Source organism: Notamacropus eugenii, chromosome 1 (assembly GCF_028372415.1).
Source record: "Notamacropus eugenii isolate mMacEug1 chromosome 1, mMacEug1.pri_v2, whole genome shotgun sequence".
Classification (NCBI taxonomy): Eukaryota; Metazoa; Chordata; class Mammalia; order Diprotodontia; family Macropodidae; genus Notamacropus; species Notamacropus eugenii.
In genome coordinates, this window is record NC_092872.1 from 581198585 (window position 1) to 581218486 (window position 19902).

General features: G+C 35.3%; 1 protein-coding gene across 3 annotated transcripts in view; it reads left to right on the top strand.

Moving 5' to 3' along the window:
* Positions 1–19902, top strand: part of PLCB1 (phospholipase C beta 1) — an 891415-nt gene that overhangs the window by 582374 nt on the left and 289139 nt on the right. For all 3 annotated transcript variants that reach the window (XM_072634430.1, XM_072634433.1, XM_072634431.1), the window contains exons 6-9: positions 46–99; positions 2302–2377; positions 14116–14216; positions 15895–16061. In XM_072634430.1, coding sequence (XP_072490531.1) covers positions 46–99; positions 2302–2377; positions 14116–14216; positions 15895–16061 — 398 coding nt within the window. The remainder of the gene's footprint in view (positions 1–45; positions 100–2301; positions 2378–14115; positions 14217–15894; positions 16062–19902) is intronic.

The following is a 19902-nucleotide window of genomic DNA, read 5'->3' on the forward strand; positions in this document are numbered from 1 at the left end:
GTACTGTGAATTAAAAAGAATGCTGTTTTTTTCTTCCCCCAACAGCTATACCAAACTCAAGCTACAGGTCACTCCTGAAGGACGAATTCCTCTCAAAAAGTAAGTTCCATCACTATTGTGATTTGTTTAAAAACAATTTTAATTGGCTTGAGTTGACATCATATTGATATCACCTTATTGTATAGATGAGGAAACTGAGGAAGAAGGAATTCTGTGTTTTGACCTGCGTCACCCAGCCCAGTAATGAAAGAGATCAGATTAGAAATCATTGCTAGAGAATTTTTTTTGTTCTACACATTTTTAATGACATTTTGCTACACACACACACACACACACACACACACACACACACACACACACACACACACACACACACACACCCTTTCAGAATAACACTAGGTTCATAACCGGCTGAGTAAAAATAAGTGAGTAAAGTGAGTAAAAAAGTGCGAAGCGTAAAGTAAAATAACATAGTGTTACACTGTAGTAGGTAGCATGGTATAGTGTTCTTAATCCAGGACCCCCAAAAAATGTATATAGATGCTGAACAAAAGGAGTAGAAGCAGGAGAACTTTGTGCACAGCAACAACCACAGGGTGCGAGGACTTTTTCTGGTAGACTTAGAGCTTCATTACAATGCAAGGACTTAAAAAATTCCCAATGGTTGCTTAAGGCAAAAATGCCTTCCACGTCCTGAGAAAGAACTGTGGAATTCAATCGCAGATTGTAGCAAATCATTTTCTTTTGTATTACGTTTTGGTTTGTTATATGATTTCTCCCATTCATTTTAATTCTTCTATGCAACATGACTGTAGTGAAAATGTATTAAATACATTTAATTAAATACATGCAAGAATGCATGTGAAGGACCTATATAAAATTGTATGCTGTCTTGAGGAGGGAGGGAGTAGGTGGGGAGGAGGAAGGGGGAGGGAGGGAAAGAAAAAATCTAGGTTGTATGGTAGTGATTGTGGAACACCAAAAATAAATAAATAATGTATATAGATAAACATAGAAATATATTTAAATACAATTAAGCATTGTCTTCATATAGACATAGTATATGTGTATCATTTATATCATATGTCTATATTATATATAATGTATCATGATTGATTGATGCTGTTTTCAGTGTAACTGGTTTCCTTGGAAGTATATATAATATACTTCCTGCATTTAACAACAGTATTCTGTGAAAGTATGCAGAGACTACACCAGGCTGCCAAAAGATTCCATGGCACACTCAAAAAAGTTGAGAATTCATTGTGTAATAGAAAGACCCTTATCTTTAACCTGTCCTCTTTGGACCATAGTCTTGCTTTCTTCTTTCTGTGTGGTGGTCTCTCAAACCACAGGTGAGGGATAGCAATTTTCTCTATATAATTGAAGTTTTCCTGTATTAGTCCTTAATTTCATTAGGCTGCTTTTACCAGATTTAAGAAGTTTCAGAATCTTTTCACATAAGATTAGTTTGTTTGGGGTGGGGAGGAAACAATTTCATAGTTTCAAATTCTTACTTTTGATGTCCCTTCATTTAAATTAATTTTTCAGAGAGGCTGCTAGATAGTCCAAAAGACAGAGTGCTGGATCTAGAGTCAGAAAGACCTAAATGCAGTTTCAGCCTCAGATACTTACTAACTATGTAATGTTGGGCAAGTTACTTAACCTCAATCTGCCTTAGTTTCCTCATTGCTAAAATAGATATGAGTACCTGCCTCCCAGGGTTGTGAGGATCAAATGTGATAATATTTTTAAGCACTTTGAAAACTTTAAAGTAGCATTTATCATCATCATCACCATCATTTCATAGTGTGGATTATGTTCCGGAGATGCGATGTTTGTTTTAGACACTGGCCAGAATAATTGTGTCAAGCACAATGTTTTTCATTCAGTACAGAAATCACAGATGTGGACACAAAGTACGTGCTTTTTGTTTTTTTAAGATAGGGATAGAGAGAAGGACTGGATCTATTATTTCATTATAGAGGGAAGTTCCCAGAAAAAAACCCTTTCTACCAATACAGGCCAGTGCCCTCCTTATAACTTAGTCTTATAGAGCTACCTAGGTCGCTGAGAAGTTAAATGACTTGTTTAGGATCCCCTAGCTAGTATGTGTCAGATTTAGGCCCTGAAGCCATGATGCTATATTGACTCTAATATAAATTGGTGTGTTTTTTTTTAGTGTAACAAATAATATTTGAATTACTAAAACATTTTCACCTTGAATTTCCATAGAATTAAGGATAAAACAACATAATATAACTTTTATCCAATTCTTTTCTTTTTTTTTTCATTTCACAGCATCTATCGCTTGTTTTCAGCAGACCGAAAACGAGTTGAAACTGCTTTAGAAGCTTGTAGTCTTCCATCTTCAAGGGTAAGCATATGGCCAACCTAAGAATAGCTTATCTAACATCTCTTTAAACAACCTAAACTGAAATATTCCTTGTAACTTTCCACCAAAATATCCTTGTAAACCAGCAATTTTTAAGCCGTTGGCTTATTTTTAACATGAGAGACAACAAAGGCATTATTAATTATGTGTCTGCAATTTGTGAGACTATTGTTTTTACTCAAATATGTTTTTCTTGATTTCTTCTCAAGTTATGTGTAGATATATATATTAGCTATTACATTCCTTTTTTCTTGCTTTTTTCTCAACACATGTATATATAAACATGATATTTGTAACATTTCTTTGAGAAGCTAGATGGCACAATGGATAGAGCACTGATCTTGGAAATCAGGAAGACTCATCTTCGAGATGAGCCTCAGATATTTACTAGCTGTGTGACCCTGGGCAAGTGTCTTTCCCTGTTGACCTCAGTTCCTCATATGTAAAATGAGCTGGAGAAGGAAATGGCAAACCACTCTAGTACCTTTGCCAAGAAAACCCCAAACGGTGTCATGAAGAGTCAGACATGACTGAAGTCACTCAACAAGAACAAACATTTCTTTCAAATTGAATTTGATAATATTTTCCAAATGGAAATGTATATGCTTCATTTTCCATTTTTATCTGTTTCTACTGTAAATCCTATTGAATAATAGAAATTTGAATATGTTTTCCTATTAGACCAATTACCATTTCATAAATAGTGAAAAGATAGTCTCTTCCTTAACCCACATCCCTCTTTCATTGACGATTTATTACCAGAGTCTTATACAATAACCCTTAGTGAGAAAAACTGACACCATAATTTTGAGCTCTGATTTTTGGTTACTAAACTGGAATAAAATAAATAACTATCAAACATAAGGCCTTTCAGAGTAACTTCACCTGGCTACCATGATTTAAAACATTTCTTTTACTCAGTACTAACAAGAAGGACATGAATACTGTTGTTGGAAGTAACCAGTATATGTTCTAATTAATTTGTCTGTAGAATAGGTCTGAGAGCTGCCTAAGTCCTTTTGGTCTTATTCTTGATTGTCATGGTGTGGGAAATAAAACAGGAAATATTTGAACTGAAAGTAATCCCATCCAAACTCCTCATTTTTAATTCAATAAACATTTATTAAATACCTGTTATGTACCAGACAAAAACAAAATAAATCCAGCCATTGAGGCTAATATTTTCATGGAAGTAGTGGTGAAGCAATGTGTACACAGATAAATATTCAGTAACTACAAAGTAATTTCAGTGCAAGGGTCCTAATAAAGTGGTATAGGAGAAAGGACTTTGGAATGGAGAGGACTGAGTTCATATTCTTCCTCTGACATGTGTGAGGTTAAATCAGTCATTTAACATCTCTAGGCTTCAGTTCCTTCATCTGTAAAATTGAGAGGTTAAAATATGTGACCTCTGAGGTCTCTTTCAAATTTAGAGCTATGATTCTGTGATTCCAATGGGGAAATCAAGAAAAGCTTCTTGGAGAAGGTAAAAATTTGATCTGAGCCTTGAAGAAACTTAAGGTTTATACACACTAGAGACACAGAGGCAAGAGACAGAATTTCCTGTACAAGAAGCATCAGAAAGGCCAACTTGACTGGAGCATAGAATGTACATGAGGGGAGGTAATGTAAGATAAGTCTGGAGAAATGTGTTGAACATACTCTATGGTACAGAGGAAGGAACCTGGATTTGAAGTCAGAGAATCTCCTTTAAAATCCTATCTTTTCCACCAGGGGAGCAGGTAGGTGAAGCAGTGGATAGAGCTCTGGACCTGGAGTCAGGAAGACTGAAGTTCAAATTTGCTTCAATTTCTTCATCTGTAAAATGATCTGGGAAAGGAGTGGCAAACCACTCCAATGTCTTTGCCAAGAAAACCCCAAATGAGGGCATGAAGAGCCAGATAGGACTGAAATGACTGAACAAAAAAAAAATCTACCAGTACAAGTTGAAATAAGACAACTTTCTCTCTGGCTTCCACAGAGTAAAGTAAGGGAGTTGTACTTAATAATTTCTGAGATTGTTTCTAGCTGTGTGTCTGTGCTCCTAAACCCAGGCCTCCTGTTGCCATGCTTTCAAGTACATTATACAATTTTACTTGTAAAACTTGCCTCTGAAACAGGCAATCTCTCTCTATTTTTTATTATATACAATTTTTTTTGTAACAGTCTCCTGATGCCTTTAGGATCAAGGTCTCAACAGGTAGATTGATTGTAATAATTATTACAAACATACTGTGAATATTTTATGTTCTTCAAAGCAGTTTTATATGCTTTCTCGTTAAAGCCCTTTGCATTAATGGGACAGATAAAACATCCACATTTGACAATTAAGGAAACTGAGTCTCACAGAAGTTAATTGGTTGGTAAAAATTCACACAGCTACTGGCAGACTTTTTACTAGAACCCTGGCCTCAGCCCTAAACTAATTGTCTTTTAACTCAACTATAATACCTCTTGTTAATGACATCTGCTCTCCAAAGAGTGCTGCCAAACAGCTATCATATTCTCTTTCATGGTTTGTACTGATCAAAAGCCTGTTCTTAAATCCTAGACTTAGGATCTTTTATTCTTATTAATGATAATTCTGTCCTTTCTTGCCATCCTTATACACTGAAATGAGTATCTCACTTCTTATGACTACAACCAGAAAAGGAAATAGAAGTATGTGTACTTCCATTAACTTCTTGAGTACTACTTGCAGACTGTTGTCCTAGCCCAGGGCTATTCAGACTTGGCTAATTCTCCAGCCTCATTCACTTCTTACACTCACGTTCTCAATCTTTTCTTTTCTTCCTTTTTTTTTTGGTAGTAATTTTATTTGACTTTTAAAACTATCTAGTTCTTTGGCTCTCTTGATCTCTCACTTTACTTTTTTCTGTATCAAGAATTGACAAATACCAGACATCAGTATGATACAATTAGGTATCTGTTTGTAGAAGATGAAAAATAAAACCTATTGAGTAATAAAAGTATCACAGTCATTTAACTCTGTCACAAAGGCTGAGACTTGGATATATTCATAGAAAACATCATTTCTGAGGAGAGTATTCAAGGTTGCATTTTATTCTATCAAATCAAATGCTTTCTTAAAACTAATAAAGTGAAATGTTTTATTGTCTATAGCACTAAATCAACTGCAATACTGCTTCTAATAAACTTTCTTCCTCCTCCTCAGTAATGTTTTGCAAATAAGTTATCTAAATTAACATGGTATTTGGCTGCCATAACTCTCCTTTTGGCAATGAGAATGTGTTTACTGATTGAGATATTTTCTGAGCTGTTTTGGACTCCTCATTTTGGTAACTTTTACATCATTGTGGTAATTTTTACAATGATTATAAATGCAGTACATGTTCTGAAGCTACTCTCCCAAATGCCATTATCACGGACAAGTGGAATCCCGCAAGGGTAACTGCATTATCTCCTCTCAGACTTCTATGGGTAACTGTGGAGGGTTAGAGTATAATTCTATTACTGTAGCCGATGAGCCTCCACTACTATGCTTTTGTCCCAGGATCATTAGTCAATATCAGTTAGTTTTTAGAAATACTCTATTTAAGGTAATAATAACTAAGGTAATACAGTAAGAAATGTTGGTACAAAATGCCCCCTCCCTCAAAATCTGTGATACACTCTACCCCGAGTATATACCGAATCCAAGGGAAAGCCTGCTTAGACTTAGCCCAAATGTGCTGAAGGGGGTGATTCATAACTTTGTTGAAGTCCTCAAGATGCCTCCCTAGACAATTTATCTTACATTTTACAAGAATTTTCACACTTTTAGTTTTGAAAGGAATTTTGTTATTGTTTCTGAAAGAACTGAATTTAGCCCATGAAATCTTTCTCATTTTTGATGGAGAAATTAAACTTATTTTTACATCAGTATTTCAACATCACAGATGGAGTTATTTATGGACAAAACTGATTTAAGAGGGAAAATTTCTAGTTCCTTTAAACAGCTTTACAGTCACATTTTTGGAGCATTAGAAAACCAATTTACATTTTTTATCATAACTCAAAACATGGAATAAAACTATTGGTTGTCTATATTTTGTACTTAAAGGTTATATTAATTGCTTTCTTGGTTTACCAGGAGCTGAGTCAGCTGTCTCTATTATCAGTTTTGTGTCTTGTATATTAAAAAACCTGGCTGACGGCTTCAGAAATTGTGGACTGGGGAGAATAAAATTGATGACTTTGACTTTGGAAATTGAGATGGAAGAGAGATAGAAGGCCTTGTAAGGTCTCTATGGGGGAATCTAATACTATATTTTTGAGGTAATATAAATAAGTTTAAGAGTATGAACATGTTTCAATTTATGACTATTCAACCTTAAGGATATTTGGCAATGGGGATAACAACATAGCATATATCTACATACATACATACATATATGTACATATATATACATATATACACACATACATCCATATATACTTGCATATATGCATGTATATATACATGTGTGTATGTGTGTGTGTATCTGCTTTCAAATGAAACTGTTAAAGTAATTTGTAGGACTGTTTAATTTTAATTAATTAATTTATTCAATAGGGCTAGGTTTCCCATTGGGTAGAGTAGGGAGCTTAGAATAAGGAAGATAAATTCAAATTTTCCCTCAGACACTCATCATATGACTCTGGGCAAGTCACTTAACCTATGCCTGTCTCATTTATATATCTTCATTTATAAGATGAATATAATAGGATCATCTACCTCCCAGGGTTGCTTTGAGTATAAAATGAGATAATATCTGTGAAGCACTTTGTAAACCTTAAAGCAATATATAATTGCTAACTATTATTATTAATTTATTATTTATTTTATTCTGAATTATTGATTTAGAGTAAATTTGATAGTCAATAAGCATTTATTAAGTGCCTACTATGTGCCAGGCACTGTGCTACATACAATAAAATTCTAAGCTAAAGAAGACAATGGAGTAATGGCACTCAATTTGTCAATCAAATTAATGATAAAAAACTAAATGATATAGGATCATAGGTTTGAAGCTAGAAGGAATTGTAGAAGTCATTAGCTTTTTTATAAATGAGAGAACTGAGGTCTAAAAGGTTACCCAATGTCACATAAGTAATATGTGTCAGAGGTGGGATCCATACCCCAGTCTTCTGACTCTCAGATCCATTATTCTTTCCAATGTACCACTCAGTCTCTGGACAAACAAAATCATATAACTCTGTTTCATATTTCAAGTAAATTTCCATTCCTTCAGACTACTGGCATGTGATTTAATTAGTCCCACTACAAGGGACCTTCAATGCAAAATGAGATTTTAAAGGGCTGAAAGAATTATAAAATTGAATAAACATCTCTAGTGGCTAAAAAATAATGCACATTTTCTAAACAAAGACCACAATGCCCAAAGCATTTGTTTGTTTTTCTAAATCAGCCTATGTTTTAGAATGTAGACCTTATTCATTAGAGGTATAATTAGCTTTATGAGTTTTTCTTCGTACTCATTTATTCATATAAAGATGTGAAAGCCAAAATCCATTCCAGAACAAGAAAATACCAACACTGTTTAATTACTATTCCGGGTCCACATCAACAACGTATATTTTCATATGTGCTAACACAACAGCCATAGAAAACATCTTTCAGTCACCAGATGAGATTCCCATGAGGCTAAGTGAGGAAGGCCTGGAGCACTCTACAGAAGAAAAAAAATATTGGACAAGTTGTAGAGAGGATAGTATCTCAGCAGCCATTGTTTCCAGGAGCCTTTTCCCTATGGTTTTAATTGTGCAATATAAATGGATATGTTAACAATGATGTACAGTGGGTCCTATTGAGTTTTTTTCCTAGTCTTTGTGTATACTTTACTTGCATACTTGAAAACATGTCTAGCAAGAGACAATTCCAACAGTGTATTCCTCAAATTTCCTGGTAATATTTCCAGCTTTCCTTTTACCATTGTCTGCATTTGATTTAAAGACCATTAACATGAACTGAGTACAGCAGTAATTAGAGTAGTTCCTGTGAATTTCTACACTGGTGTAAGAATACACATTTTTTTTTGAAAATGAGTGTAAATCCATTTTACTTTCTTTGGGGTGGGGAGGAATGTGGATAATGATCTGGACTGATGATTTTATCACAGTGAAGAATTCCAGGTATATAGGTTCCTTTCACTAATGCTGAGATACAGACCAGCAGCCTTTTTGTGATTTACAACCCTAGAGAGAGGCCTGGACCACTTAGGAGTTACTTGATCTCCCTAGGGTTCCTGCACTGTATGTGTCAGAGGCAAATTTTAAACTTCAGTCTTCCTGACTCTGTAAACAGCCCTGCTTCTCCCACATACACAAATATCTTAATAATTTTAAAAAATCTTCCTTAGGCTGATAGGTCTACATTTTCTACAGGGAAGAAAACTTGTAATTTTCTTTTAGCTACAAAGACTTTAATATTACTAAATTGAAAGTTGTATTAAACTGCCACCTCCAGGTCAACTGAGAGCGTGTACCCTGTTCCCATATTCTGTTTTCATCATGGACCAATGAACATTTCAAAGTAATTATTGTAACTTTTGAAATTACATGTTTCTTTAGAAGAAGAAAATCCTGTTTCTTATGGCATCCAAATTGTAGTTGAATACCACACACACTATTATACTCCTTATTAACATTTCACTTTTAAACTATTGCATTTAGCCTCGTTTTTTTTTAACTTCATTTAAAGTAGTTAAAAACAGATTTTATCCATTGAATTTACTGAGAAACCATAATCCAAAAACTTGTCAGAGAGAGAAAAGTTGATAATAACTCCCTGTCTTATGTACAAAATAGAGTGAGTAAAAGCCTACTCACAGTCATTGTGCATTAGGTTAACAAACCTAATCTGTCACAGGTAGATTCTTTCTTGGGTGTCTTCTACCTTCTCTTTATCGTCTCCTATTCCTACTGCTTGCCTGTAGTACTCACCCATTCCCTGCCCTAGGAATCGCCATCACCATTCTCTGCTAGAATATGTGGGTTTAGCATGTTCACATAATCTTTGTGAAATGTTGACATACAGCCCATCCACAAAATTGAACAAAACTTTTTTGTGGTTTTGTTTTTGTTTTTGCTTTTCCTGCCCTTGCTCTCTTCCTATCTCTGTCTGGCTTAGACCATCTCCCATTATTGGAATTCACTTCTTCCATACCTTTTCCTCTTAGAATTTCTGAGCTCCTTAAGGTTCAACTCAGGTGTCACCTCTTATGGGAAAAATTTCTTGATTAGGATAGGAAACCCTGACAGTATGAACCAGGGAGCAATACCTAGCAGATACTGCCCACCTTGCAGCTGTCAGAGCAACCTTTATGAATATATGCCTGGTGGTTGCTGCAAAGACACTAGAGCTCACTGTATACCAGCTTAACCTCAGCACTCTCCATGATTAGTGGGATCCAGTAGAGTATTGATCCCATCAAAGACAGCCCAATAAGAGTAGCTTTATGACATTATCAGAAGATAATGATGATCCTACCATGTCTGAGATACCTGAAAACCATATCCAGGTAAAGCAACATTCAGAGGAAACTACTAGAAGAGCATGGAATAAGCCCAGAGGAAGAATATAATAGCCAGAAGCTATCAACAACCTTTCAGACTCCCCTGGAACTTGGGGGACTATACAGGCAGCCCCAATGTCTTAATCAAGTCCTTCATCAGGTACAAGATCTCCTACTACTCCACTTAGACAAATTCCATCAAAATTATGCCCTGTATATACTGTGATTTTTGCTTCCTGCTCTCAGATCACTTATCTTGCTATCCCAGACCCAGATCAGTATCTAAGCTTCTGTCATTGAGGATTTACCTCCATAATCTTACCCAACACCTGTGCCTTTACACTTGAAGTATAACTGATACACGTCTATCTTTCATAGGATTCTTGATCATGTGAGCTCTAGTATAAAGAAACTAAAACCCCTACACTTAGTAACTCCTCAACTCTTACTTTTCTAATCCCAGTGATCCAGAGTTTCAGGCTGCCTGTGCTAAATCCACCCATCTCCTCTCTAATGATTTCATGTACTCTCATCTCCATCTAACTCATCCCTACCTCTCTCATGCTCCATATCATCCCTGTATTCCTTTCTATTTCACCATCTTGAATCCACATTCTGTCATTAGTAAATTTCCCTTTAATTTAGACTTCTTTGTCTTTTGCTCCTTCCATCTCCTGGCACCCATGGAGACTTGGCTGTCCCACATAAGATATTATAGCCTTGCTCATCCTTTCCACTATTGGTTTTGGATTTATTGTGTCTCCAGTACACTAGTCCAGGAGAGAACTTGGTGTACTCTTTGCTGCCTACTGCCATTTTGAGATTCTCTCTCTGCTGCCATCACTAAGTAACCTCTCCACCTGCCTAGATATATCAATCAATCTGAGTTCTCCTCCAAATCATTTGCCCTCCTTTCCCAAGAAATTCAGTACCTAGACTACAGCCTTTCTCTCATTTTCAGCCTTGATACTAGAAAACTCCAATATATATGTTGATTTTTTTCCTCAAACACTCTGCCTTTCCAGTTCCTCAGCCTCCTTAACTCCTATAACTGTATTTCCAAGGCAGTATTTCCAGCACTGAGAACAGCTATGGATATGCTGGTGCAGTTCGGAATCACAAAGTAATACAGACTCTTCATATAGAAGGCAGGAGAAAAACGTTTATTCAGACACCAGAAAGCCAAATCCCAACACCACCAATCCAAATCCATCATAGTAACCAAGAAATCAATACATATTACCACTGCGGGGACAATGCCATTCCCAAGCCTTCCCCATCCCTGCTAGGGTCTTCCCACAAACAAACACTCACTATCCTAGTTGTCTGCCTGCTTGTGTCCTCTCTCCTCAGATCTAACTACCCTCACCACCCTTCTTGCTCCACCCGTTTAGCAAGCTCCTTCCACCGCCTATAACTTAGGCTTCCATGTGATTTAAGATGGGAAATTCCATTAGGGTGGAAAAGATCTTCAAATTAAGCAAAAATGCATTAACAATACAATAACCTATACCTTAACTTCAATCTAGCCACACACAAGGATGTTCACATATTTAATCTCATTATTATTCACAAGTGTTATACTTCTGTGATTGAGAATTCTGAAATTACTTTGGCTGTAACCTCTTATCAGTCCATTTTTCCCTTTGTCTCATTCCTTCTAAACCTATCATATGCCCTTGCTATGACCTCCAGTCCCATGAGCCCTCAGTACTATACCCAGCCTGCTCCATCTTCTATTTCTTCCTTTCCAAATCCCTTCCCACACTTAATGCCTTCATCATTCATCCCTTTCCAAATGTCAGCTCTGTATTATTCCCACTATCATCCACCTCTACTTCTGCTGAATCACTTTGGAGGAAGTTAAACAATCGTGCTGATTAAGTCCCTTACAAATTTCTGTTATCTAATCTTAACCAGACAGAGAGGTGGAGGTGGTGCATTGATTAGAGTGTTATGCCTGGAGTCCGGAAGATTCATCTTCCTGAATTCAAATCTGACCTCAGACACTTATTAACTTTGTGACTCTGGCCAAGTCATTTAACCCTGTTATTCACAGTTCCTCATCGGTAGAATGTGCTGGAGAAGGACATGGCAAATCACTCTAATCTTTACCAAGAAAATCCCAAATGAGGCCCCAGAGAGTTGGACACAACTGAAAAATAACAATTTTAACTGGGTCCTCACTACATCAAGGCAGTCCTTTTCTGCTCCATAATTACTTATCAAACTTCCCACAGAGGCTTTCCCAATCTTCTTTTTTCTCCCCATTTTTATTTGTTGTCAGTCATTTCAGTCATGAACAACTCTTTATGACTCCATTTGGAGTTTTCTTGGCCAAGATACTGGAGTGGTTTGTCATTTCCTTCTCCAGTTCATTTTACAGATGAGGAAACTGAAACAAACAAGGTTAAGTAATTTGCCTAGAGTCCCTAGTGTCTGAGGCTAGATTTGAAGAGTCTTCCTGACTCCAGGTTTGCCACTCTCTTCACTGCGCTACTTAGCTGCTCCTCATACATCATCCCTTATATCTTAATGAGAAAATAGAGGTAAATTGTCATGATCTCTCTTCTCTGTTCTACATTACAAATCAAAGCTCCCTCGTGTCTTCCCTCTTTCTGCCCTCCTTTCTTCTGGTCTATTATGAAAAGGTGAGGAGAAAAAAGAAGAATGGGAAAGCCTCTGTGGGAAGTTTGATAAAGAAGTAATTATGGAGCAGAAAAGGACTACCTTGATATAGTGAGGAACCAGTTGAAATTGTCATTATGTCAGCTCCTCTATCTGAACCTTGATCTTACCTTCACTTCTATGAGAGTATTGCCCCCATCATCCATATCATTGTATCATTGTCATTATCACCATCATCAGTGTTTCTCTTTGTCTCCTTCTCTGTCTCTGCTTTGCCTCTGTGTCTTTTTCTAAGCCTCTCTTCAGTCTTTTCCAATCTACTAGCTTCATCTCTGACAAACATAGTCAGTTCTCCTCCATCCTTTAAAAACCCTCACTTGATTAACAAAAGGGTAAACAAGAAATAAGCTTTGCCTATAAAAGAAAGCCTTCCTAGTTATACAATCTCTTGAGCAAGATTGCTCTAGAAAAATCATTGAATAAACTATGTACCTCATTCAGCCATACCCATAGAAAAAGAAAGGTGAGAAATTATATCATCTGTCTATAAAGCAATTTTTGAATCATTTAGCTAAATGATTGAGAAGTTGACATTCATAAATGAGGATTCTATAACCCAGAGAGAAAAATGTAAGTATAAAGAGTAAAAAGATTTTGTTATCTTTATAATTTTATATATAATGAAATAGGCCAGCAAGGTCATTTGAGGATCTCAAGTGTATCTTCCTCATATCCTTGGTTTAAATTCTTGGTTTCATGATTTTAAAATTGGTCTTCAGTTACCTAAGGCATAATGGTTCTTAGTACATGTCCCTTCTGTGTGGATTCTTAGGTAGTTGACTACAAGTCTTCATACTTTTCTATAGAAAAAAAAAAGTATCCCTATCCATCTGGAGAAAAAACGGTTTCTAAATATTTCACTTAATCAAGAAATACCTAGTGAGCTTCTCCTCATTGACACTGAACTGGGCATTCTGCTATCACTTTCCAGGCAATGTGTTGGGAACTTTTTATGATAAATTTTTAGGCATTTCTATCTAATGCATATTTTAGAACTGATATTAAATATAAGAGGAAAGAATTCTGTCTTCCCAGCTATACTGCCTTGAAAATGAAAATAAACATAACACATGTACCTGAAACAGGAAAGGTTATTAAAAAGCGCCATTCCTATTAACAAAGACTTCAGTGCTTGTTTCCGGTTTGCATGGCAACACAGAAAAACAGTGAAATAAATTATGAAAACTGTTTCCTATACTAACTACTTATTTCCTAAACAATCAAGGTCAGAAATATTCAATGATAAAGTATTTTGTTATTTATAAAACTTATTTGACAATTGATCAAACAACACCTAATATGAGTTTGCCAAATTTTATCCACAATGAAATCTGAATATGTGTTTTTATATACTAGTAGCAACTACATTCATCCAATGACTAACAAGGGAGAATCTTACTCCCAGTGATGTAAAAGATACAATGAATGGTTTGTTCCACAGATTTTCATCATGTTCACACTGGTTTTTTAAAAAAAAAGAATTTTTGTTTTCATTTCTTTTGTTTTCTTTCTCAGAATGATTCAATACCTCAAGAGGACTTCACTCCAGAAGTATACAGAGTTTTCTTAAACAACCTTTGCCCTCGACCTGAAATTGATAACATCTTTTCTGAATTGTAAGGGATTTTTTAAAATTCTCTTTTTTTCCCCATTTAATAATGCTATGTTGGGTATCTGAGTTTAGGGAAATCACACAGCTATGAGAATAGATTAATGTGCATTAATCGATCATATACTCTTCTCCCATAGGAATATCAGTTAATTTAAATGGGCAGAGGTTTGCTACCTGATATTCATTACTAGGTATAAGTGGTATATTCTTTTTATGTAACCCTTTATGGTTTTAACATCATAGATAGAAAGGAGAGGTGATGTAAGAGAAATAATGATGAGTTGATGGATACATGGATATTGATCTCATCTGAGTCACTAAGCATCAATGTGACCTAGTCTCAACATTAATTTCCTCATCTGTAAAATGAGAGGACTAAACTACATAATTTTAAGACTATTTGTAGTTATTAAATTAGATGATTCTGTTTATAGTAGGAAATGAAGATTGCCTGTTCTCTTAGTCGACACTTTCCTCTAAACTGGGGTTTGTCCATAGTTCTAATATGGGAGGAATTGAGGCTCATTGGAGAATATTCCAGGATTTGAATTTCCATTTTCCAAGTGCCTTGTATCTGATTGGTTGTTCCACACGGATACTACCTCCCTCTTTCTAGTTCTTGTTTCCTGCCTAAAGAAAGTACCATATGTATGGATCCCTCTCTTGACCCTGCTTTGAGTTCTAGATCATTTTTCAAAGACCAGAAACTTTATCTTGGTGAAACTGTGAACAAATAAAATTTGTATTAGATAGCATCTATTAAGATCACAGACAGTCCCTATCCTTTATTACATTAATAACAAACTCACCTGTTAATTTTAAAGAGAAAATATATGAGAATAGTAAGTTATGTAAAAGTAGAAAAATAGTAATTTTATATCTTATCTGATATTAAAGTCTACATAATTAATTGAAAAAGACAGGAGGGATAACTGTCTTCGCAAAGGAAAGGTGTTTGGTGCTCATGATTATGATATTATATACTTGGATCAACTGACTTGTTATTTTTGCAATTTCTAACCCTCAAACATTAAATGAGTGTTTATAGGGTATATGTTATGGAATTAGGCCCTGTAGTATTAAGAGGATTATTTACATCAGATACAATCTCTGTCCTTAAAGAGATGATGATCTTCCTATTCAGGAAGTGGAGGGCTTTAGATATGTTTTGATGTTCATGATTCCCCTTCTAAGAAGAGGAAAAGCATGACAGAATTTACTCATTTTTTCAGTTGCCATAAATAGACACATCCTTATGGAAATAAGCTGGATATGGGAAGCTGGTGATTCAGCCAGAATGTTTAAGTCCACTGTATAAACCTTACTGATGTTTCCATTTCCGCCATAAAGAAGTTTTTCCTTTTGGATGTATTACCGCATGAACTCACAGGCATTTTTTGCCCTCTTGCCAATGGTTAGTAATTTTCTTAGGCATGCCAGTTCTGTGATAATCACTTTAGAAGATGATTACAATGTACAATTATACTTTGAAAGCTCAACAAAACTTAGTTGGGGCAATGTGAATGTTTTCTTTTTTTATTAAGAGCACTTTGATCTTACAAGACCTGGATCTCTGTGATATAAGTTCCTGGTATTTACAGGGTATTTAGTAAATTCTTGTTGACTGGTTAAATATGACTTACAGAAAAACTGTGATTTTTTTTTCTTTTACCTATTTTTAGTGGTGCCAAGAGTAGACCATATCTTACTGTTGATCAGATGATGGAGTTTATCAATTTAAAGCAACGAGATCCCCGGCTCAATGAAATTCTTTATCCACCCTTAAAACAGGAGCAAGTCCAAGTGCTTATTGAGAAGTATGAACCTAACAATTCCTTAGCAAAAAAAGGTCAGTGGAATTTGCTTCACACTTTTTCCAACCCCTTATTTGAAACTGTGAATAAATTATTTTGCAGTCACTTAAAATACTATGGGAGATTGAAGTTCTGTGACCAGTGGACTGCCTTCATTCAGATTTCTCATGTATTAGGTCTGAGATACTTATTTCTCTGCTTTACTTCTAATCATTGTCATTAGGAATTGTTCATAGTGGTTCTGCAACGAAAATCATTTTGCATATGTAAAGTACTTGGAAATAATTCTTTGCCTGTAGTTAGGAAACTTATGAAATGCCAAAAGTCATCATTATCGAATAAAAGATAATGAAATGTAGTGACAGGTGGTAAGCTATGTGAAAAAACATAATTATTTTACTCTTAGCTTTAATTAGTCAATGGGTACTTGTTTTTATTATGAGAAAATGTACTCTTGAATATCTTAAAGATTTTTTTTCTCTGCTTTTGTCCCCTTCTGCTCTAACTTTTCTTGGTTAACCTTGGTTTCAGAAGCAATATGAAGTTTTAATTCATATCACATCTCAAAGACTTGTATTAAAGCACTGAATCTACAAATAGCAATTCAGTTCAATAGTATTTTTTTCCATTTTTCATATCCCCTAATGGATTTATTCTCATTGCACTCCTGAACTATTTAGAATTCCCTAAAATATTATATTGTGATAAAGTTAATTTTGATTCCACAAAAGGAATTTTGATGACTGCCAGAAGGATGGATATCAGAGAAGTTATTCTCTGCTGCCTGGAAATGACTCTAATGCAAGCATTTTTGTTTCCTCTTAAAGTATTTCTATAATAAGATTATACAAAATATAATTGCAGGAAATAATCACTTTCATGTCATAGTACACTGATTGTAGAAAATCTCAAAAGACTTCTCTCTTCCTTGAAGTTTTATTTAGTTGCACCAAAAGTTTGATCAGTAAGAAAATTGGGATGTTATTACAAAATAAACATTCTTCGATTAAAACTTTTATTTTTTTTTTAGTTATGGTAATAGTATGAGTTTGAAATATTTCAGAATGATTCCATTGTCAAAACCATGAAGTCTACTAAGTAACTTGGTTGAACTTCAAAACATCATAATTCTGTGATTTTATTGGTGTAAGTAATATTTGTATTGATGTGGATTAAAATTCCTCAACCTCTCACACCATATTCCTATAGTTCCTATAAACAAAATTTGATCTGATGGCCAACCAGTGAACTTCAAATGATAAGCTTTTCTGAATTTACCTATGCTGGCATTAGGTGACAAATCCACTGTTCATCACTTGAATCACCATCAGTTTTTTGTTTTGTTTTTTTGAGATATCCACAGTGCTTTTTTATTTTTGGTGGAGAAGAGGAACTGACCTGCTGTTGTTCAGTCGTTTTAGTTGTGTCCAACTTTTTGTGACCCCATTTGGGAAAGATACTTGGCAAAGATACTGAAGTGGTTTGCTATTTCCTTCTTCAGTTCATTTGTCTGAGCTGTTTGAGGCTCCATTTAAACTCAGGAAGAGGAGTCTTCCTTACACCAAGTCCACCACTCTATCCACTGTGCCACCTGCTGCCCAGATGTCCTGGTATATGAGGTCATATGAATTATCAAAGTTAAAAAGCAAGATGATCAGAGGGAGAGAGAAAGCTTTTTTACTTGACCTTTGCTCACTGTTTCCTAATCTGATAGCTGTCTAATACAAATAATTATTGGGTTGGTTTTGACCTTCCTAATCAAGATTGGGTTATGAAATATGCTTATGTTTTGATCTTCCTTGCATTTTTCAGTTTTCTCAAATTAGAACAGCAGTATAGTGAAAAGTCATAGAATTGTATAATAATGGTTTCAGTTTGTCCTTTGCCACTTACTAGCTGAATGACCATGGGTAAGTTACTTAAACCCAGTCTCCTGATCCCTAAAATGGGAATAATGCTACTTGTCTCTCAGGTGTTGTAAAGATCAAATGAAATAATATATGTAAATTTCTTTGCAACCACAAAATTCAACATAAAAGTAAACTATTATTATGTTTATCATTATTATCATTATTATCGTTTTGTTAATTTTTATCTGACATTCTGCTCAGGAGTGCAGCTCAGAATCTGGAAGGTCCCTATCATTACACAGAAAGAGGAAATTTTCTCAAATATCCTTACACCAAAAGCCTTCTCTAATTCTTCATTGTGAATTGGAAGAGATTGGGTCATTAAAACTTAAACCAACACAGTGTAATCATAGTAGGTCTGAGTGTGCTGTAAAGGTTCATCGCCTGCATATGGCAGTTAAATGAGTGCTGTTTTAACTAGAATAAGTACCCATGTTCAGAGATGATAGTCATCAGAATGTATACAACCAAACTGAGAATTTTTTGTTAGCCTCTACAATTCAAGAATTGGGAGTAGGCATAGGCTTCTGATTTGTTTCAGGGGAAGAGGCACCCAAATCTATGAAATCATAGGTTCGTGTGATTAGGAAGTAGAAGGAACCTTAAAGGTCATCCAGTCCAATCCAAAAGACAATCAAACAAACTAGGGACAGAAAACTGAATTTCCTTGCCAGAGTGACCTCTAATCCAAGTAGCAGAAATGAATTTTGAGTCCATATCTTCAGCCTATAAATCCAGTACTCTTTTTCCTTTTGCTGTACTCAAAAATCCTTTAGACCTTCAGTGATGGTGATTATTTCCTTCAAATACTGGAATTTTTCAAGTTTTGAAAGGTTCATCTTTCTGAGTTGATCAGAATATGTTATGTTTATGAAAAGAAGGTGGTTGTATATTAAATATTAGTTATAAAGTTATCCAAAGAATAATGATTTCAACTCATTTATGTAGTACCTTTAGAAAATACTTTCACATACTTGCTTCTGTAGAGCCTTACAAAAAGAGCATGAGGGAGGTAAGGCAGTTATTATCCCTAATTCTCAGATAATATAATTCTAATGATAATGATGAAGAAGAATGACAGATATTCTCAGAGCACATGATAAATAGGTTAAAAACTTACAGAAGTAAATTTGTTTTGGAATGAACAAAAATAACTTAGTTCAAATTAAATACACAATACTAAAGGCTGCCTGCAGATATATGCTACTGAATGTGTTGAGCATAATTGGAAGTGGTTTCTCTCTAAAACGAGCTTGTAAAAGAGCTAAGATTCAGGAGTAGAATTAAAAGGGTACACGCCAGAAAACAGTTACATGAACTCAACCAACAATATCTTGACAAAGTATTAGACGAATGACTGAGTCATGTGGATTTGTCTACAAAAGTCGAAGAGATTATGATAGGTGTTCAGGATCAGGTCACTGCCACTAGAAGTGGCAGAAAGATTATTCACAAAAGCCCAGACATATTGATTGGTAAAGACTGAAATAAAATAGTGGAAGCTGTGTAACATTACTGCAGGTTACAAAAACTTGGCATCTTTGTTGTTATTCAATAGTTTTACAGTTCAGCTGTCTGACTCTTTATGACCCCATTTGAGGGTTTTTGTTTTTGGCCAAGATACTGGAGTGGTTTGTCATTTCCTTCTCCAGCTCATTATATAGATAAGGAAACTAAGACCAACAGGGTCAAGTGACTTGCCCAGGATCACACAACTAGGAAGTGTCTGAGGCCATATGTGAACTCAGAAAGAGGAATCTTCCTGACTCCAGGCCCAGTGCTCTATCTACTGTGTCACTTAGCTGCTCCAATTTAACATCTACTAGATACCTAAAATGATATGACTGTATGGCTAGAATTCAAGTGGGTAGGGAAGGAGCAAGCATTTATTAAGAACCACTGTGCTAAACTCTTTACAAATATTATTTCACTTGATCATCATAATAACCTTGTGGGGTTGGGAGGA